We start from the raw sequence: 22,440 nt of genomic DNA on the forward strand, positions 1-22,440 counted from the left end.
CCATAGGAATTTTCTGGGTTTGCAACAGCGGAGGACTGCTCTGGGTGTCACCTCCTGGGTGACATCCTTCTGGACGTTTTCAGTTAAAAGTAAACTGCCACCCATCATGTGTGAAATAGACTCCCAAGTCTTCCCTACCTGGGCCTGCCAACCTGGCACCCGTCTTCCACAGGCAGTATGCCCTCAGCCAAGACTTCCCTTCTGCTCCTTGCACCAAGACCCCTCCTCCCCTCTCCCCTAAGGGCTGGCACAGGTGTTCCTGGCACCCTTCCCAGGGGCTCTGCATTCTGTAGGTCCCCTACAGTAGGGGCCTAGATGTCACCTCTACAGGGGGCAGGCCTGTTTGGACCCCCACCCAAAGCAAAACCCAGCCTTAGCCCTGCCATCCCGGTGTGCCTGTGAGCCCCCACCTCCCTCGTCAAGAGACCAGACACGGAAATACATCCCCACGGCACCCCCACCACCCAGAGCCCTGCCGGGCCCGTAAACGAAGCTGGGGAAGCAGCTGTTGAAATGGCTCAGTGGAACTTCTCTCTCTTCTGAGATTAGAATCTTCTGGTTAAAAAGGACAGAAATGACCCTTCTGTGGGAACGGAGGCATGGAGGAGAGTAACGTGACCCAGACACGTTTACCTCGCCCCTTCCCCCCGCCACCAGTTTGGAGGCCACCTCTGCCCCCAAACACCATCATCTGTGGGGTCTCTTAACTGGCAAGAAACCCTGAAGCTTGGAACTTTCAGGAGGGAGCAAGCTCTGGGCGGCCCAGGGGGCGGGGCTTAACAGGGCGCGGGGTGGGCGGGGCGGGGCAGGGCGCGGGGCGGGGCCTGCAGCCAGCCTTCCTCACCTATGCACTCGCCATCCTGGAGCCTGTAGCCCGGCTCGCAGGTCAGCGCCTTGTAGCAGTGGAAGGAGCCCACCGTGTTCACGCAGTGCTCGCGGCGGCTGCACGTGTGCAGGTCTGTCACGCACTCGTTGATGTCTGCGGGGAGGCAGGGCCAGGCCGTCAGGGGCTGCGGGGTGGTCCTGGGGACAGCGCCAGCCGACCGGCCCCGCCCTCCAGAGAGCAGCAGGCTCTGTGCCACCACCCATTCAACAAAGATTTATGGAGCACGTGCCTGGCGCCAGCAGCACTGTGCTTGGCCCCAGGGTACCTGGTGAACAAGACAGACAGGAGCCCTGCCATGGGGGACACAGAGGAGGAAGCCCAACAGATACACGTAAGAGGGAGGGTGGTCCGGAGTCTTACGGAGGAAACAGGGGGGTGGAGGAGCCCAGGAGTGTGGGGATGGGGGGCACGAAGGGTCATCGGGGCAGAGGGCACTTGAGCAATCATCTGAGGAGACACCAGGACAAGCCAAACACACATCCCAGGCAGAGGGGGCAGGCTCAGGGTAGGGTCCAGATGGTGCAGTGTGGGGAGAGGAGAGGAGCAGGAGACGCGGGGGGACGCGGGAGCCATCATAGGTTCCAGCAGAGGAGGGGAGCGGACTGGCTTGTCTGTAATAGGGGCCCCTGGCTGAGTGTGAACAGTCCAGGGATGAGGGGCTCACAGAATAGGAGATGAAGGGGCTGAGGCTGCCATCCGTGGAGGTGAGGACACGCAGTCAGGTTCCAAAAACTGTGTGAAGGTCAAATGGACAGATCTATGACGGATGAGATGACGGAGAGAGGAAAAAAGAAGCCAAGAGGTCTTGCCAAAGCTTCCTGGCCAAGCAGCTGGGCAGGTGAGGATGGGGCCGTCGAGGGGAGCAGGCTCACAGGGGAAGGCTGGGAGCCCTGGAGGTGACACTGCGTTTGAGGGTCAAGGGCCAGTCGGAGTCCTGTCTCGGAGTTCACAGAAGGGGTCTTAGTGAAGCCGAGAACTTGGGAGTGGTGGGTGCTGAGGTGACCTGGGGCACAGGACAGGCACAGCAGAGGCCAAGGACCGACTCCTGGCAGGAGCAGGTGGTGGGGAGACGCCAGGAACGGACAGAGAAGCAGCCCAGGGGAGGGCAGAGGGGACCAAGAGCGGTGATCAACGCAGACGTCCCGCAGGCGGGTGCTAAGTACCCGTGGAGGGCACCGCGTGCCCACCCCACCTGGCCGCGGAGGCGCAGCAGACCTTGCCGATTGATTCATTCCCCGGACACACCTCAACGAGCACCTCTTCTGTGCTAAGCCCAGGTGGCCTAGCCGTGTGGGGGCCACAGCCTCAGGCCCCAAGCTGGCAGGGGAGAGGGGACAGGCGGGTGGAGACACCAGGAAGGGAGGCGGCACGGTCTCGGGAGCACCACCTGCTCGGGGGCGGGAATGTCAGGGTCGCTCTGGGGGACACTGAGGTCAGAGCTGATCCCACAAGCAGGACGGGGGCAAGCTGGAGAGGAGGGGTACCGGGCTGTGGGGCAAGTGTGTGTTAGTCACTCCGCCGTGTCTGACTCTGAGACCCCACGGGCTGCAGCCCGCCAGGCTCCTCTGTCCACGGAATTGTCCAGGCAAGAATACTGGAATGGGTAGCCTTTCCCTTCTCCAGGGGATCTTCCCAACCCAGGGATCGAACCCAGGTCTCCCACATTGCAGGTGGATTCTTTATTTTCTGAGCCACCGGAAAAGAAATGCTCCCAAACTCCCAGGTGAGCCAACTGGTGTATAAGCCGAGCCAAGCCTGGTTGGGTGGGGATGAGGGAGAAGAAAAAGGGGTTCTGGACCCAAAGTTTCCAAGAAGGGCTTGGCTTGGCAAGATAGAGACTTCTGATTTACAGGCTGGAATGACACTTTCTCAGGACCCCAGAAACGTCATGGGTCAGGAGGCCCCCCAACCCCCACCCTGCTCCAGAGCCTGGGGGGAAGCATGTTGAGGGATGACAGCAGACACCGCTGACTGCAGGGCTCACTAGGGATCCGGTGATTGACAGGAGGGCCCCCAACCCCACTGGTCTGCGGGCTGTCGGAAACCGGGCCGTACAGAAGGTGCGCCGTGGGCAAGCAGGCGCCGCTCTGTTCCCCACTGGGCACCGTTCCCCATCGCTCGAGTTACTGCCTGAGCCATCCCCCTCCTCCCCATGGAAAACCTGTCCTTGGTGCCAAAAAGGGTGCAGACCACTGGCTTAGAGGAAAGCTCTTCCATGACCCTGAACACTCCTTCCCAGCTAAGGAACCAGGTCTCACAGAGGGGATGGGACTGGACCAAAGTCTCGCAGCCTGCACATGGCAACAGCAAGAACAGATCCCAAAGTGCCCAGCCCTTTCCTCACCCCGCAGGGTGGGCCACAGAGCCAGGGCTCCCATCTTCCCAAAGCCCGGCCCACCTGGAACATTCTTCCCCAAGGCCCACGACAGTCCTCAAAGGACAGGGCCCAACAGCCCAACAGAAAAGCACAGCAGGTTCCCCCACAGAGGTCACCAGCCTGTCAGAAGTCCTCTGGACTTGGCACCACTCAGTCCTGTCCCACTTTGGCTTACATACCTCCAGTGATGGGGAGCTCACTACCTACGCAGGATGCCTCAGTATAACACATTTGTTGAGTCATGACTATGACATCAAACTCTAGCAAACTCTTTACATGGACTCATCTAACCAGCACAATGACCCTTGGAGGTGTAGGCTATTTCTCTTTTCACAGGTGAAGAAACTTGAGTCTCAGAGGGATTAAATGACTGCTCTTGGGTCCTACAAATAGAAAGTGGTGGAGCCAGGGCTTGAACTCAGGCGGTCTGGCCGCAGAGTCTACACTCTTCACCCGGGCACCCATCTCCCAGCTCACCAGCCGAGGTTAACAGAACACGCCTGGAGCTTACAAATGCACCACAGAAAACACGTTTGTGGACAGACAAGTGATGCAAAGGATGAGTGTTCACAGACGAGATGAACACGTGTGTGGAACAAGGATGAAGAGGAGGCCGGGGTCCAGGCAGGATGACAAGGAGGGGAAGGCTGAGCGAACGAGCATAAACCTTGCTGAATGGAGGCACCTCTGCTCTTAACCCCAAAACCCGTTTTCCAGCCGCCCGGCAACCCCTTTGAGGACAAAGTCGTCTCTCCAAGCCACCAGGAAAACCTGCACACCGCATCCTGGGAGGGTGCTCGCAGGCCCATGGACCATCCTCCCAGACACACACAAGCAGGCTCCGCAGGGCTCATGTTGTGGCCGCGGCCGGGGCCGGGGGCAAACATGTCTGCAGTGGCCACGCGGCTGCCCAGCGGCGGCGGGTGAGACAGCGGACATGCCCAGGCTGGGCCTGGTCCCCAAGCGCAGAGACGACGGGGGCTGGGGGTCTGGGCGCAAGCCGTTCCCACCTCCACATGCTTCCTGCAGCTGCTCTTCTGCCCTGCATGCCCTTCTCACCTCCCGCGTCCCTGCCGTCCCCGGCGACCCGTGCCCGTGCCGCCTTCTCCAGGGAGGGTGTCCACACGCTGCCGCTGGAACGGCCTCCCCCTCGGCCTGTGCCCCTGCCACAGCATCTCCCAGTCTGCCCCTTGCCCCGCTACCCTGGGTCCCTCTCTGGTCAGGTCCATGATGTTTCCTGCGAGAAAACCTCAGATCCCCCCCTCCACCAGCCATGGGAGACCAGTTGCCCAGACACGAGGGCTCCACGGCTCAGGGTCACATAGCAAATGAACACCCAGCTGGGGTATCCAGAGCCAGACCATCCGGACCCCAGCTCCATCCATCTGCCTCGGAAGGGACTTTGGCCGCATCGGAGTGCAATCTCAGCAGCTGAGGTCACATGCTCACTGTGCCCTGCGTTCTGGCTATGTCACGCACATGTCACATAATCGCCAAAGGGGGAGCAGTGCCCTGAGCACCCCCTTCTCACAGATGATGAAACAGAGGCTCGAGAGGAAGCTCGAGACCCCAGAGATCCCAGGCGGTCCTGCTCTGAACCCCGGCCTCCCTGCCCCAAACCCCACACATCCTGTCCTGCTGCCCACGCGTCTCAATCCCTCTCTTCAGGGAGCCGCCAGGTCACACCCCGGCTCCAGTTCTGACCCAGGCCCATCCCTGGGGAGAGCAGCTTCCCAGGGGGTCAGTGGAGAAGCAGGACAGGACACGGAGCGTGGGGGTCGTGCTGAGCGCTCACATGCAAAGGTCGGGCCCTTTAGCACGTGGCTGCGGGCGTGGCGCGCGGCGTGGAGCAGAGCGGGGGCCGTGGCGGCGGGCGGGACTCCGGCTTACCCACGCACTTCCTGTGTGCGTTGAGGATAAAGCCCTCGGCACAGAGCACTGTGTGGTTGACACAGTAGAAGGATCCCAGGGTGTTCACACAGAACTGCCGCCGGTTACAATCGTGAGCGCCCAGCAGGCACTCGTCTTGGTCTAGTGATAAGTCGCGGGAGGAGAAACAGAAGGGCCATTAGAGAGGTGTGGCCTCCGGTGACAGATGGGGCCATCCACCAGCGGTCCCTCTGGGCTTGGGGCCCAAGTCTGAGTTTGTGTGGTCGAAGGATGAGGAAGAGGAGCCCTGGTAAGGACAGGTGGCCAGCTGAAGCTCAGAGACGGCAGACAGCTTGTCTGGGGTCACACAGCGGGCGGGACCAGAGGCTGTGCCCCACCCATGCTCCAGAGACACTCCACCTCCACGGGCGGCCAGGGCAGTCACAGATGCTGGGGGCTGCAAACTTGAGGCTTAGGGGGCCAGGCTGGGGACACCCACAGGAGCAGGGGCCGAGGGGGCTCCACTGCCTGCTCTGTCCAAAGGGGAATCGGGGCTGCGGGCTCTGACATCATAAAGACGGATATTACACAGACCCGAGAAAAACCTGAAATCTGGACACTTAAAAGCAACTCTCGAGCTGTCACTGTTGGTCACTCGGTGGGTGATTTTAAACTGGGTGGAGCCCGGCAGGACTCCCCTCCAGGGCAGGCTGCACCCACAGAACATCCTCTGCATGCACCCCCTGACCTGGACACCACAGCCTTCACTGCTGGGGGCCCTGCAGAGAGAAGCGGGGGCCTGGAGGGGCAGGGACACGGGCCCAGGAGAGACACAGGTCCTGGGAGACGGGGAGCAGAGCCAGCTCGGCCCCCACCATCTGAGAGAAAGGCTTGCCAGGCACCGCCGTCTGTGCACCCTGGGCAAGTCTCCTGCCCCTTCTGGGCATGTGGATGGTTTCCACCACACCAGAACGGTCTCGGGCAAGCGGCTGGAGGCAGGTTTTGGCTGTTGACAGGGATGGGGGTCTTTCCCAGATGGACATAACCCCCCAGGACCCCCGCCAGCGTCTCCTGAACGTGAACTAAAGCATCTCCGACACCATCGGCTCGCACTGTGCCCGCGCCGCCTCAGACACGGAGGGGCTCCAGGGGATGCTCACTGTGGGAGCCATGACCTGATGACCCCGTCTCACAGAGGGAGGGCCCAGCCCAGCCCACAGGGCAGACCCCTCGCCTTGGGGCCAGGCCCAGACTGAGCAGGCTCACAGGTAAGAAAGGGATGCGCTTTCAGACCCTTTCCAGCCCCATGTGAAGGCAGCGTCACCGACACCCACACGCCTCTGTGATGTCTGAGAGCAGGCCCCGCAGCTGCGGCTGCCCCCACCCCGGCCTTGCTCCCCACAGCGGCCAGCGGCAGGCACTGCCCACTGTCCTGGCTTCACCCATGGCTGGAAAAGGGGCTGTGGGCAAGAGGAGACGTGTTAGCCACTCGGTCGTGTCCAACTCTTTGCGACCCCATGGACTGTAGCCTGCCAGGCTCCTCTGTCCATGGGGATTCTCCAGGCAAGAATACTGGAGTGGGTTGCCATGCCCTCCTCCAGGGGATCTTCCCAACCCAGGACTCGAACCCAGGTCTCTTGCATTGCAGGCAGATTCTTTACCGTCTGAGCCACCAGCAGGGCTAACAGAAAGGTCCCACCGAGATACGGACTCAGATTGCTGGATTCAGAGTCCGGAGTGCTCACCATTACAGGGGCAAGGCGGTCACAAGCCAAGACAGGCCACTCATGCGGGGTGGCCCTCAAGGACACAGCCAGTCGGAGGTGGGTCCAGGGGGCCTCGGGCCCCTCCCCAGACCTACTGGGTTGGATCTCTGGGGCCAGGTGGCATTCTCGGGATCGGCGTGGTCCCAGGCCCCCAGGGGACCGGCTGCACGCTGAAGTTTGAGAAGGCGCGCTCCCGGGAGCAGGGGGGGGCTGCAGTCACCCCGCGTGCCCATCGGGGCTGCACGCACAGCCGGCCCGCGGGGTGGCAGCGCCTTCAGCCGCTCCCCGTGCCGCCGGCGGTCGCGGCAGCCGCACCTGCTCCCCGCTCTCGGCACAGCAGGGCTCAGCCCTGGACCACCTCCCCCGGCCGGGGCCGCTCAGGTGTGCGGGTGCGCGGCGGGGACTCACCTTCACAGGACACTCCGTCCGCCATGATGGCGTAGCCGGGCAGGCAGGAGCACATGGCGGCGTCCCCGACCACCCTGCAGAGCTGCTGGCAGGGCCCGTTGTCTGCCAGGAGAGGGACCGGGTTAGTCGCTCAGGCGTGTCTGACGCTTCACGACCCCGTGGACTGCAGCCCCGCCAGGCTCCTCTGTCCATGGGATTCTCCAGGCAAGAATACTGGAGTGGGTGACCATGCCCTCCTCCAGGGGATCTTCCCGACCCAGGGGTTGAGCCTGGGTCTCCTGCGCTGCAGGCAGACGCCTTACTGTCTGCCAGGGAACCCCACTCCTGACCCTTTCCACGAGGTCTCCCCTCCCTGTTCACACTCTGCTGGTGTCCGGGCTCTGCCACCACTCCCCACCCCTCCCTCACGTACCAGGGGATGCCAGGGAGAAGGAGACGGGGAGGGGGAAGGGAGGAGGGGAGGATGCAGAGCTTCCCGCGCGCGTCGCTGAACGCAGGCCGCAGGCTGCCCGGGCAAGTGCGGATTCTATGCTCTTGGTTTTACAGAAACTGAGGCTGAAGGCAGCTGACGGGCCGTCTGGGGGCCACACGTGCTCGTCCCAGGCCGTGTCCCCCACCTCACCTCTCAGAGCACAGACAGCGAGGTCAGCCAACTCCCCAAGCAGAAGCAGCCCTGGGCAGGGCCACCTTGCTCACGCCCAGCCCCGGAGGGCTCCCCGCCCACCCGTGGCCGGGTTTACCTTCACAGGTGTTGGGCTGCGGCACGGGCAGCGCGATGGTGTTGGGGGCTGCCTGGGGGGACTCAGGCCTCTGTGCAGACTCCTCGGCGGCCTCCGGCTTGGGGGCGCCACCATCTGTCACGGGCAGAGCAGACACGCGAGGGGGTCTCATGTCTGCAGTCAACCTCAGGTCCTTACAGAGGTCACTCGGGGCGTTCGAGTGGGGGTGGGGTCGTTTCACACACACCCTCCGCCCATCCCAAGGCAGAGGAAATGGAAGCTCAGAGAGGAACACATCTCAGGCAAAAAAGATCCATCTCACAGCTGATCAGAGTCGGGGGCAGGGAGGGGAAAGGGTCTCCAGACTCAGAGGACTCTACCCTGGAAGCTGGCAGGGAGAAAGTCCTCCTGGACCGGGTGCTGGGACCTGACCTCTGCGGGCCCAGTGCTGGGGACACAGTTTGGGGACATGCGGGCCTCTGTGGCCGGGGTCCTGGCCCTGAGCTTGAATCCAGAGCGGGGTGCTGGGGCTCCCCTGCAGACGGAGCCCCAGGAAGGAGCCGTCTGCCTGGGCTCACAAACCGATCGCTCGGGAGCCCTGGCAACTGTGGTTCCCACCCGTGCCTGGTGGGGGGGGGGGGGCGGGACTACAACCCCCACGCCAGGAGCCCCACGCCCTGCCGGCAGGGCCGCCCCGCCCCACCGCCGGGCCCTCACCTGGGCGGCAGGTGCGGCCGTCATCCTGCAGCAAGAAGCCAGGGAAGCAGGCGCAGCGGTAGGAGCCCACGGTGTTGATGCACAGATGCTGGCACAGCTCCCCCGGGAGCAGCAAGCACTCGTCCTGGTCGTCGCCTGGCAGGCTGTTGGGCAGCTCGGTCTCCGCGCCCAGCGACAGGGCCTCCCGGCTCGCCAACTCCGCCTCTGAAACTGGGGCAGGGGGTCCATGCTCCTAAGGAGAGCTAGGCTGGCCCCAGCGAGAGGCGGAGACCACACCACAAGCCTTCAGGAAATCTGATCAGGTCCTCCCCAGAACCTTCCATGTGCTCAGCTAGACAGCATGATGTAGGATGGAGGGGTGGGTGGGTGGATGGAGGAGTGGGTGGATAGGTGGGTGGATGGATGGATGGAGGAGTGGGTGGATGGGTGGGTAGATGGATGGAGGGGTGGGTAGATGGATGGAGGGGTGGGGGGATGGATGGAGGAGTGGGTGGATGGGTGGGTAGATGGATGGTGGGGTGGGTAGATGGATGGAGGGGTGGGTGGGTGGGTGGATGGAGGGGTGGGTGGGTGGATGGATGGAGGGGTGGGTGGGTGGATGGATGGAGGGGTGGGTGGGTGGGTGGAGGGGTGGGTGGGTGGATGGATGGAGGGGTGGGTGGATGGATGGAGGGGTGGGTGGATGAATGGATGGAGGGGTGGGTGGGTGGATGGAGGGGTGGGTGGATGAATGGAGGGGTGGGTGGGTGGGTGGGTGGATGGAGGGGTGGGTGGATGGATGGAGGGGTGGGTGGGTGGGTGGATGGAGGGGTGGGTGGGTGGAGGAGTGGGTGGATGGGTGGGTAGATGGATGGAGGGGTGGGGGGATGGATGGAGGAGTGGGTGGATGGGTGGGTGGATGGATGGAGGGGTGGGTGGGTGGATGGATGGAGGGGTGGGTGGATGGATGGAGGGGTGGGTGGATGAATGGATGGAGGGGTGGGTGGGTGGATGGAGGGGTGGGTGGGTGAATGGAGGGGTGGGTGGGTGGGTGGATGGAGGGGTGGGTGGATGGAGGGGTGGGTGGATGGATGGAGGGGTGGGTGGGTGGATGGAGGGGTGGGTGGGTGGATGGATGGAGGGATGGATGGATGGATGGAGGGGTGGGTGGGTAGACGGATGGATGGAGGGGTGGGTGGATGGATGGAGGGGTGGGTGGATGGATGGATGGAGGGGTGGGTGGATGGATGGAGCGGTGGGTGGGTGGATGGATGGAGGGATGGATGGATGGATGGAGGGGTGGGTGGGTAGACGGATGGATGGATGGATGGGTGGGTGGATGGAGGGGTGGGTGGATGGATGGAGGGGTAGGTAGATGGGTGGGTGGATGGGTAAGTGGATGAGCAGGCAGATGAATAGGTTGGTGGAGAGGTGAGTGTTTGTCCTGGTGGATGGATGGAGGGGTGGGTGGATGAAAGGATGAGGGAATGAGTGGTAGAAAGATGGACCAGAGGATTGGCGGGGGCTAGGTGAAACGGATGGGTGGATGGGGAGGAAGAAGCATGGACGTGTAGGTGAAAAAGCAAATTGGAGGGTGGGTGGATGGAGAGGGGAGGCAGATGGATGGTACGCAGTTGTGCAGAATGGATGGCTAAATAGAAAAGTGAATGAGACCACCATCTTGAAAATAATAGGAGTCTATCATGGGAAGCCACAGAAGAACTCTGTCCAGGGCAGACCTTGGGAAGGTGACCGAGGTCCCCACAGAAGGCCAGAGGGCGCCAGCCCTGTCGAGAAGCCCCAGCAGCTCTCGCCCATCGCCCACCGGCCCCCATGCCTGGCTTGGGGAGCAGCACCCACCTCTCCGTGGCACGGCCTCAGGCTCCGGAGGCCGGCGGACCTCGGGCACAATGAGGGGGTCTTCGCCCTCGCAGCAGGAAAGCATGACGTGGTTGCAGGGGTAGCCGAGGTTGGGGTTGGACTCGCACGACTGGCCCTCAGCCCGCACGCGCAGCCCCAGGCCGCAGCAGTCGCAGCATTGCTGGAGAGAAACGCACAGTCAGGGCCCAGCCTGCAGGCCTTCCCCAGGGCCTGAGAGCCCAAGCAACTCACTCCGGGCCCCCAGGCTCAGAGGGGGGGCTGATAAACGGGAGCGAATCCCCCTCCTGTTTCTTCTGCCCAGGACGTGTTCTCCAGGGACAGAAGTGCCATCTGTCCCCAGGCCCTGCGTCTGGCTCAGCTAGTGCAAGTGCTTTGTAATAATTCATAAATGACTTCTTATGAAAAGAACTACAAGCTAACCCCTGGTCACACCTGTTAACTGTCTCTATATTTACCAGCAGACTCCAATTCTATTCTGGCTACCTAAAAGACAGCACTTCCCATGGTCCCTTGAAGTTAGAGACAGCAGTCTCTGGGTGAAGTTTTCAGGAGAGCTCGTAACTGGGGTTAACTCAACTTGAAAATACATCTTTTTGCATTCCTATTTCCTCCTTTCTGGAACAGATGTGATGGCTGGAGCTCTAGCAGCTATCTTGTGTTGTGAGGTGACCTTAAAGATGGAAACTACAAGCTAAAAAGGATCAAGCAGAAATACAGACGCTTGGGTGCTCAGAGATATTTCTAGATTCACTGTGCCAGACTGCCTGCCTCCAAAATCAAAGCCTTTAATTTGTTTAAACTACGTTGGCAGACTGATTGCAGTAACAGCCCCAGTGGTTCACTCTTCACTGAGTCCTGTCTTTGCGGTGTGATAGTGCAGATCCTCCTGCTGAAAGAGAGGGTTCATTTCCCAGCCTCTTGCTTGTGCCTCATGACTTGATTCAGTCAACAAGAGGAGACAGAAGTGACGGAGTGCCCCTCTGAGCCCTGGCTGCAAAAGGCCTTGCACACCTGCATTCCCTGTGTTGGAGACCTGCCCAGCCACTACCTGAACAAGCCCAAGGTAGCCTGCTGGACGCTGGGACCACATGGAGCAGAGAAACACTGTCCCAGCGACAGCCATCCTAGATCTAGCCAGCAGAGCCACTGGCGGATAGCAGCCACAAACAGACCAAAAAAGAACAGAAAGCCCTGCGAGGGCAGGGAAAATTTTATGCTGTCCATTTCTGTGCTGTTAACGCGTGACACACGGCCCAGCACACACTGGAGTTCCATCAATGTTCCCGAATGAATGGGTCCATCGGTAACTGGCGCTGTTTCCTATGTAGGTGCAGGGCGCCCCCCACCCCGCCCCCAGGAGTGGGCCCCACGGCCCGCCCACTCCCTCCGCCCTCGAGGACCTGCGGGCTCAGGCCGCGAGCCCCGGGGCAGCTTGCCTTGTACAAGGAGACGCCGCAGGTGTCGTTGTCCTCGTCCCCGCAGGCCTCGCCCTCCTTGGCGCCCAACACGCCGGCCATGCAGCTCTTCTCCTTCAAGTAGGACACGCAGCAGTGCTTCTGGGCCGTCCTGCAACAGAGCCGCGCCTCAGCCCACCGAGCACCCCGCCCTCCCGGGACCCCGCTTCCCACCGGGGGACGCTCGGCTCAGGGACGAGAAGCCCGGCCGAGGTGCCCTGCGGGCGCCAGGCAGCTGCCACACGGCACATCCCCGCCCAGCGACACCAGCTCTGTTCTCAGCTTGACCAGGGTGACTCGGGCCTGGGCCCCCCGGGGCTCCGGGCTCGGTGTCCCTGACCAGCGGCGGGAGTCAGGGTCTCTGGTCCTGCCTCCAGTAACTGTAGGGCTGAGAGAGCCGATGGACCAGCACCCAAGACAAGGGGGATGAAAAAGCAGGCTTCAGCCTCGCTTGAGGAAGGTCATGTCCCAGCAAGGGCCATCCGGTGACAGAAACGGCTGCCTATGAAGCAGTGAGGTCCCCATCACAGGAGGAATGCAAGCAAGCAGTAGACCGCTAGGTTCAAGACTCATGAATACCGCTCGCCCTAACTCCTAGGCAGCCCGAAAGCAAAGGGACAAGGCTAGAATCTGAATGTTTCTAACAGAGGGCTTTCCAGGTGGCTCAGGGTTAAAGAACCCGCCTGCCAATGCAAGAGAGGTAAGAGACTCGGGTTCAACCCCTGGGTCGGGGAGATCCCCTGGAGGAGGGCACGGCAACCCACTCCAGTGTTCTTGCCTGGAGAATCCCATGGACAGAGGGGCGTGCTGGGCTACTGCAGGCCATGGGGTCGCACACAGTGGGACACGACTCAGCGACTCAGCACCCAGCAGACAGCAGGAAAGTGTGTGTGTTTGTCAGATGAGCAGGCAGATTCTCTACCATCTGAACCACCAGGACAGTAGGAAACGCGGCATCTAATCCAGGTCAATCTCCAATGAGCTGCGTGGCTCGGGGTGATTCGTATGCCCTCTCTGAACCTTATGTAGAAAGAGGAGCAGGCTGGATGAGATGGCGCGTCCCAGGAATAAAGAGGGGGTGAATGTCTGAGAGGACGTGCCCTGGGCCTGGCACAGGGAAGGCATGGGTAAAAAGGCTTCCTTTGCCAAGGACAACCGTCAGAAGAAGCGATCAAGGCTCAAGGCTGAGCAGGGCCCAGGAGCAGCACCTGGTGAGAAGCAGCCGGCTGTTCCCGGGTGATGACGGGCCCGTCACCTGCTCCCAGCTGCCCACTTCTCACCGGTCAGCTGCCAGTCTGCACGGTGGGCTGGCTCTCGGGGTGCCTGGAGCTCCCCACACTTGGAGAGCGGCCGGGCAGCCGCCTCTAGGCGCCTGCGGGCAGCTGATGTGGGTGCAGCGGGCTCCCGGGGCTGAGGACCGGGGTCGCGGGGCCGGCTCCCGTCCTACCTGCACACGTCTCCCTCGGCGCCGCTCTCGGGGATGTCCAGGCACTCGTCGTTGTCGATGGCCCACTGCTGCCCGGCCGCGCAGCACGTCTCGATCAGGTCCTTCGTGGACACTGTGGGCGGCAATGCGGGCAGAGTCAGCACCCGGAGGGGCCCGCAGGCACGGGAGGCTGCCGGCGCCCGACCAGATCCCTGTCCGTCGCTGGGCTGGGGCTTGCCCACCTGCTGCCCACGCTGGCCGCAGCCGGCCCGTAGCTCGCAAGCTGCCTGGGCGGGTAAGTCCAGCCCAGGCGAGCCAACCACCAGCCAGGCGGGGTCCACGGACCCACTCCATCCCCAAAGGCACAGCCCGGTGGAACCAGGAGCATCATCAGCTCCTTCCCTGGGCCCCGCCCTGGGCAGTTTCTCCAAACGAGCCACAATGCGCCCGAGAACCTCCAACCCAGACTGTGCCTCTGAGGGACCAGATAAGACGCCAACACGTGAGAAGGGGCGGCAGCACCATCGAGGAGCGTTCTCCAGGAGGATGCGGGGAGGACACGTGTGCCGGGAGGGCGGGAGGGGCTGGGGCTTGGGAGGAGGCCTTAAAGGCACAGACCTCAGGTTACAACATGGGTACCTTTTCCTACCTCAGAAGCAACATTCCCTGAATAACCAAGAACTCTGGACAAATACAACAGACTGTTGACAGGTTAGGAGGTGTTTTTGGAGCGTCTGCGCTGACAGAGTTGCTACTGAGAAATACAGTAACCTCCTAGAAATAAACGTGAAAGAAACCAACCCCCAAAGTAGAGGATCTGAGAAACCAGAAAAATGGGAAACAGCGGGGAACGCCAGGCACCGGCGGGAGCCCTGGTGCTCTGGGGGCAGGAGAGGTGACTGCAGCAGCCAGCCCAGACGGATACCTGGCCCTAGGACACAGTTAGACACGCCGGCGTCCCGGGCCCAGCGGCCCTGCTCCCCGTGGCTACGGCAGGACAGTCGTCATCGCCCAGACCCACATTCCACCTGCTCGAGGATGCTCCCTGCAGTGGGGCTTAGGGAAGCGGTGGGGAGGCAGCCTGAGTGCTCGTCACTGTGGGAGTCGTGAACAGAACATGCGGACGTCCTCCACGGAGGAGCCCACGGCTGGCAGAAACAGCAGATGGGATGTTTCCGGGACACGGTGCGCCTGGACACGCGACACACGGGAACAGGGCACTGAGCGGGAACAGGAGCTGGAAAGACTGCGTGAAAATTATCAAAGTACCCTGTGCATGAACACACAAACACAAAAACAAACCCAGACAGACGGAAGAGAACCGCTGCCCAGGGTGACAGGGAGGGAGAGCTGGCCAGGGGAAAGGGGACCAGTTCAGTTCAGGCGCGTCCGACTCTGCAACCCCATGGACAGCAGCACGCCAGGCCTCCCTGTCCATCACCAGCTCCCGGAGCCTGCTCAAACTCATGTTCATCGAGTCAGTGATAAATGGGAATAAATAAATAAGTAAATAAAACAAGAGAGAGTCTTGGTAAGATGACACGGAACCAGGAAATGAGGAAGGTAATTAACGCAACCCTTTGCCTCCCGGGTCTGAAAACAAACGACATTCGAAGGTAAAGCCCAACTTGGACGCCTACGTACGTGCTGAGGACAGCACGGCTTCAGAGAATCACTGTGTACCTGGGTCCACACCTTGGGGCCGCTGTGTACAGTCACCTCTCCTCCCTAAGACTCAGCATCCTGCTCTGTTACGGAGACCCACAGCGGCACAGCCGCCAAAGCCCAGAGGACCTCTAAATGTCCTGAGCGGTTCACGTAACGCAGCAGGGCAGAGGAAGACAGGCGGCAAGGCATGTCAGCAGCCTGCAAGGTTCTGGGAACAGAGAGCTCACTCAGAGCCATCTGCGTCACTGGCTTAGCGTGCATTTCAAGTCGCTGAGCTGTTCGGAGTTTCAATTTCCCTTCTGAAAGCAGGGGGAATAAGCTTCGACACCAACCTGAAGGCTGTCCTGCGGCACCAGGAGGAATGCGAAACATTCTTGGAAATCAGTGTCTACCAAAACAAGTAACAAACATCACATCCAGTGATGAAACATTAGACAGGTACCCCACTGCAGGCAGAAATATGACAAAAGTATCTACTGACACTCCTGTTTCACATTGAGGGATGCTAGCAGACACAATAAAGCAAGAAAATAAAAAAGAGGCAGCAGAAATATCAGCAAAGAAGACATGACTGTCATTCTCTGCAGATGTTATGGCTTCACTTCTCTAGAAAATCCAAAGGAATCAATGTTAACACAGTACTAACGCAAATACTAATTATTATTATTTGGTAGAAAAAAAATCAACACATACAAATTAGTGGCTTTACCATACACCAGCAATAATTAAAGAGAAAAGCTAAAAGAAAAGAAGCCCCACACTAAAAAGAGAGGAACCTGGAAATAAATCTATAGTAAACACACTAAATCCAGGTGAAGAAAAAAAATCGCCTAATAGGTAAGAGCCAACTCATTGGAAAAGACCTTGATGGAAGGCCAAGGGAGAAGCGGGGCAGAAGGGGATGAGACGGCTAGATAGCATCACCAACTCAATGGACATGAATCTGAGAAAATTCCAGGAGCAAGCGGAGGACAGAGGAGCCTGGCATGCTACAGCCCAGGGGTCGCAGAGAGTCGGACACGACTCGGTGACTGAACGACCACCCCAGCTGTAACAATCTACTGTGTTAGAATATACACTAGGCATTTAGAGGAAAAGACTAAATACCTTAAAGATGTCCATTTTCCTTTGCTTCATCTACAACCTCAGTGGAATCCCAGACTTCCAAAATAGTTTGTCATGAAATTTATCAAGTTGATTCTAAAATTCATTCCAAAGAGGACAGGTCTTAAGAACACCCAAGAAAATTCATGGAAAGAAATAAAGAGGAGCACGCCTTAAAGTTTTAATAATTAAAAAGACAATGAGATGGATGCAACAGAATAAAATTCAGAAACAGAAATATGTGTCTGTGGGAATTTAGTATACGATAAAGGTGGCGTTCACACCCAGTGGGGAAAGGATTGAATATCTGGTGTTGGTATCTACCCCACATCACACACAAAGATAAATTCCACATCTGTAAGGGTAGTATTCGAAGAAAACCTACGGAAATAACTTTAGGATAAACAGAGGCTTCTTCAGAAATAAAATCCACCAAATTAAACTGGACTCTTACCTCACACCATATACCAAAGCCAATTCAAAACAATTTACTCAAACCATACAACTCCTAGAAGAAACCACAGGGGAGAAAGATCCTTAACACTGGTCTTCGCAACAAATTTTTGGTAACGACACCAGAAGCGCAAGCAACCGCAGCCAAAATCAACGGGCTACGTCAAACTAAAAAGACTCTACAACAAAAGAAGCAATCAACAAAATGAAAAGACAGTCTGCGAAATGGGAGAAAACATTTGAAAACCAGATATGCGACAAGAGGGTTAACAAGAAATACATAAGGAGCTCATACAAGTCAACAGCAAACCAAAAATTATTTTAAAAATAGGCAAAGGACCAAAAGAGACAGTTTTCTGAAGACGTGACATGGACAAGAGGTAGGTGACAACGCGCTAACATCACCGTCATCAGAGAAACGTAGTCAAAGCCACGACGCGCTATCCCCGCACACCCGACAGGGCGGCTGTTACATCATCAAAACGCCGAGACAGGGGGTGTTGGTGAGGACGTGAGGAAAAGGGGGAACCTCCTACGCTGCCGGTGGGTGTGCAAGCGGGGGCAGCCACTGTGGGCGCAGGAGGGGCCGCCTCGAAAAAGGAAGAACACAGCTCTCATCTGTGCCACCTCTGGGCATTTGTCTGAAGGGAGCGGAAGCACGGACTCAGAGAGTCATGCATCCCCACGTTCACGGCAGCCTGCTTACAAGAGCCAAGACGCAGAGGCAACCTGAGTGTCCATCAGCGGGTGAATAAAGAACACACGACACCCACCCACCCCCACACCCACACCCACACACACATCACACACACACACACACCCACACCCACCCACACACACACATCCCCCACTCACACACACACACCGACACACACACACACACACACACACACCCCCACACCCACACACACACACCCACACCCACCCACCCACCCACACACACACACACACCGACACACACACACACATACCCAACCACCCACCCACACACCCACCCACCCACACCCACACACACACACACACACACACAGACACACACCCCCCCCACACACACACAGACACACACACACCCACACCCACACCCACACACCCCCACTCACACACACACACCGACACACACACACACACCCACCCACACCCCCCCCACACACACACACAGACACACACCCACACACCCACCCCCACTCACATACACACTCACACACACACACTGACACACACACACACACACACACACTCACACACACACACACACACACACCCCGACACACACATACCCAACCACCCACCCACACACCCACCCACCCACACACCCACCCCCCCCACACACACACACTCACACACACACACCGACACACACACACACACCCACCCACCCACACACACACACAGACACACACACGCACACACATACCCACTCACACACACACACACACCGACACACACACACGCACACACATACCCAACCACCCACCCACACACCCACCCACCCACACACCCACCCCCCCCACACACACACACTCACACACACACACCCACACCCACACACACACACACACCCACTCACACACACACACACGACACACACACCCACACACACACACACACACACACACACCGACACACACACACGCACACACATACCCAACCACCCACCCACACACCCACCCCCCACACACACACACCCACTCACACACACACACTGACACACACACACACACACACACACACACCCACACACCCAACCACCCACCCACACACCCACCCACCCACACACCCCCCCCACACACACACACACCCACCCCCACACACACACACACACCCACTCACACACACACACACACACACCGACACACACACACACACACACGCACCCACACACACACACAGGAGCATTACTCAGCCATAAACAAGAAGGACGTCCTACCACCTGCAGCGACGGGGCGGCCTTCCGAGCACTACACTACGTGAAGTACGTCAGACAGAGAAAGATAAATACTGTGGCATCACTTACACATGGAAGCTAAAAAAGCCAAACTCACAGAAATAGAGTAGAGCGGTCGCCAAGAACTGGGGTGGGGTGGTGAGGGGAGCAGTTGGAGGAACAGAGAGATGTTGGTCTAAGGACACAAGCTTCCAGTGATCAGACGAGTCAGTTCCAGGATCTAATGCATAGCATGGTGCCTGTAGTTACCAGCCGTGTTATACATTGAATGCTCCTATGAGAGAAGATCTGAAATGTTCTCAGCCCAAACAAGCACAAACATGGGAACTATACGAGCCGACGGGTGTGTTAACCAACCAACTAACAGTCATTTCACCACTTACGTGTGTATCAAAGCATCATATCGTACACCTTAAATCCACACAATATTATACAGCAATTATATCTCAATAATCAAACCAGTCCATCCTAAAGGAACTCAATCCTGAACATTCATTGGAAGGACTGACGCTGAAGCTGAAGCTCCAATACTTTGGCTACATGATGCAAAGAGCCGCTCATTGGCAAAGACCCTGAAACTGGGAAAGATTGAAGGTGGGAGGAGAAGGGAACGACAGAGGATGAGATGGTTGGATGGCATCACCGACTCGATGGACATGGGTTTGAGTAAGCTCCGGGAGATAGTGAAGGACAGGGAAGCCTGGCGTGCTGCGGTTCATGGGGTCACAAAGAGTTGGACACAACTACAGACTGAACAACAGTAAAATATCTTAATAAAGCTAGGGAAAAAAAGAAAATACAATCCACAGGCAAAAAGGAAAACCTTCATCCAAGCAACTGGATAAAAGGTGAAGTCACCTGGTGGTAAACACAGCCCCGATCTTATCACATGACTCACTTTCCCGTCTCCTCACAGCGCTTAGCATGGTGTGAAACCCTCCTGTTATTTACGAGCTTCCTTTTTCACTTGTCTGTCTCGTCCCCTCAGGGCAGCGACCTGAGTCTCTGTGGCCCCTGAGAGTGACACCACCATCCACACTCCATCCTCTCCCATCACACTCCAGGCACATGGGAGTCGCTTGAACACCTCTGGTGGTGGGGCGCTCACTCCACACAGACAGCTTGTCCCGGTCCACCCAGCTCAGCACACAATGTCCTTTCTTTCACTGGACTGAATTCTTGCTTCCTAAGCCTTCTCCAAGACGGCCTTAAAGATTAGCAGATTGCAACAGACCCCCGGGGCTCAGCCAGATGGCAGGAGACAGGCGCCGTGTCAGGGTAACACTAACGGCTGGAATGCACGCAGGTCCGGCCACGAGCCAGGCGGGAGTCAGGCACTTTGATCTCCACAGGCATTTATTACGGGTGGGAACCGCTGTCAGGCCCACTCGAGATCAGGCGGGGAGCCGGACGTCCCATGCCTCAATTTCCCCTCTCTGGCCTCAGCTTCTGCACTTGGGCGCCTGGGCGGCCTGATGCAGCCGATCCTGGAGGCCCTGTCTGCGAATCTCAGCGCCAGCCCAGGAGGAGGCTCTCTGCCCTGTGGACGGAGCGGGCTCCCTTTCTGACCCCCGCCCCCCTGCACCCCCCAGCAGACGCCAGGTCCCGGCCCACACTTGGCAGCCTTCCCACCATTCTCTCCTGGCCTTCCCCACGCTGGCTTCCCCCCTTTCTCACACAAAGGAACCCAGGGGCGTGACCCCCAAGGCCGGGAGGGCCACCCACTTGGAGCGGGTTGGGGATCAGCTTGGGGGCCCAGCCTGGGGCTGCCCGGCACCGTCCATGGCGCGGGAGCGGGAGGCAGGGCCGGCAAAGCCCACCAGGTGTGGACCCAGCTCCTCGTCCGGAGCCCAGCACCCCCAGGACCCCCGTCCCCCCGATCACCCCTCTGACGTCGCAGGCTTCATCTCTCTCGGGGTCTTTTTACACTCCTGGGCACGAAGCCCACAGAGTTCCAGCCGCAGGGCTCTTCCGTCCGTCCACGCCCTGGTTGCTGAGCTCATCCGGGCTCACTCCCGCACACACATGGCTGAGCGAGCACCCCAGGGCCCCCCCGGCACCCCCACGGCCAGGATCTGTCCAGTGACTGACTTTCCCCGGACCACCGCTCCCCGGGTCATCCCTGCGCCAGCCTCAGGACCCTCCTGGACTCCCCACCCCGTCCCTGCCCGCAGCGACCTCTGTTCTGCTTCCTGTCTTTGAATCTGTGGCCAGGAGAAGCTGGACACGCGGGCAGGTCCATGCGGTGCAAAGACACGAAGACACGGCCTCGAGGGAGCCGCCGTCACGGCCAGACACTGAGCTTCCCCTCGGGGACGCTCCAACCCCCGGACGAGCAGAGCGCCTGCTGAGGCGGTGACCGGGCAGCCGGCCAGGGCGGCCGCACTTCTGCCCCCACGGCTGATGCTGCAGTGGGTGGTACCCGCCTTGGGCCCTTCCGCCACCATCCAGCAAGTGCCCCATGCTCTACTCCCCTCACAAACACCCCGTAACAAAGCCATTACAGGAAAAGATCCTCTGGCTAGAAAATTCTCAGGCTGAAGATGCAGAGAGTCTTGAAAAACTCTGTCCCCAAAAGTGCCACAAGCGAGACACCAGAGACCAAGTGTGATAGGATTCTCCTTACACAGAGGATTCTCCTTACACAGAGGATTCTACTGCCAGAGACAGAAAGCAGAAGAGAGGTTACTGAGGGTGGGGGGGAAGGGGAGTCAGTGTTTCACGGGGACAGAGCTTCCGTTTGGGAAGAAGAGAACAGGCTCGGGAGCTGGACGATGGGGAGGGTGGTGATGGTTACATAACGCGGGGGACACAGCTAACGCCACTGATGCGTCCTTTATTTAAAATCAGTTACACGCCCAGTGCTACGCTGTATGTCGTTTACCACAACAGGAAGAAAGTAACGCACGGCCGCGTAAAAACCAAGAAGTGATGCAGTGCCTCCCCTCTGGGAAATCTAACAGCTCACGGGTCTACAGCGGGCACTCACGTGCAAGTCCCGGACACCAGCTGCCCCGCAGTGCGTGACAGCAAAGACGCAGACCCAGCCAACCCCGCCGATGGGGCAGCGATGGAACAGCTGGTGTCGTGACCGCCACATCGCACACGAGTGTCAAAAAGGACACGTTCGGTGTTAGATCTTCATGCAACTCTGTGGAGCAATTTCCCAATAAACGACAAAGAGCGAAGAAGATAGGCTTCACGCTGAGCGGTGTCTGGTATGTCACTGCTGACCTCTTCAAACCTGGAGGAGGAACCAGCGCCCCACTCCAACATTCCTGCCTGTCAAAATCCCGCTGACAGAGGAGCCTGGCGGGCTACAGTCCGTGAGATCGCAGAGAGTCGGGCACGGCTTAGCACGACTCTAAAGGGACATGGACACACATGGAGGGTTTGAGGAAGGCGTAAGAGTGCGTGCCCCCGCGAGGGGTCTGGCCCTGGCGGGGAGGCAGCACCCTGTCATTCACTGTTTGCCTCTTTTGTGCTTTTTATATGTTTTCCTTATCACAGGCAGGTATTGCCTATTGAAGAAAAGTGCTGTTATAAAAAAGACCCTGAGCTTCTGGGGACTGTAACCTCCTTTGATCACAGGAAATGGTGGGGGGAGGCTAGAACAATCCAGCCTGGAGGTCATGACCCCTCCAGAGGGTTCCCTCTCCCAGACATCAGAGCCCTAGAGAATGGTCACTTTGGAAATGCTGAGGAAAAATGTCCACCTGCGGGGTGATGGGCGGGCAGCCACCTCCACCAGCGCCCTGTTTGGACAGGATGTTTGTGGGGCCTGAGCA

The 22,440-nt window shown here is 59.0% G+C and overlaps 1 protein-coding gene across 4 annotated transcripts in view; it reads right to left on the minus strand.

Moving 5' to 3' along the window:
- The window catches only part of FBLN2 (fibulin 2), an 80,991-nt gene that overhangs the window by 8,858 nt on the left and 49,693 nt on the right, over nt 1–22,440 (minus strand). For 2 of the 4 annotated variants that reach the window (XM_065933992.1, XM_065933991.1), the window contains exons 3-10: nt 13,504–13,615; nt 12,039–12,168; nt 10,582–10,762; nt 8,743–8,952; nt 8,047–8,160; nt 7,307–7,408; nt 5,154–5,294; nt 845–979 (exon numbers count right to left, since the gene is read on the minus strand). In XM_065933992.1, the coding sequence (XP_065790064.1) occupies nt 845–979; nt 5,154–5,294; nt 7,307–7,408; nt 8,047–8,160; nt 8,743–8,952; nt 10,582–10,762; nt 12,039–12,168; nt 13,504–13,615 (1,125 nt within the window). The remainder of the gene's footprint in view (nt 1–844; nt 980–5,153; nt 5,295–7,306; nt 7,409–8,046; nt 8,161–8,742; nt 8,953–10,581; nt 10,763–12,038; nt 12,169–13,503; nt 13,616–22,440) is intronic. The other 2 variants (XM_065933993.1, XM_065933995.1) reach the window with 2 other exon arrangements.

This window comes from Muntiacus reevesi, chromosome 4 (genome assembly GCF_963930625.1).
Source record: "Muntiacus reevesi chromosome 4, mMunRee1.1, whole genome shotgun sequence".
In the NCBI taxonomy this organism is placed as follows: Eukaryota; Metazoa; Chordata; class Mammalia; order Artiodactyla; family Cervidae; genus Muntiacus; species Muntiacus reevesi.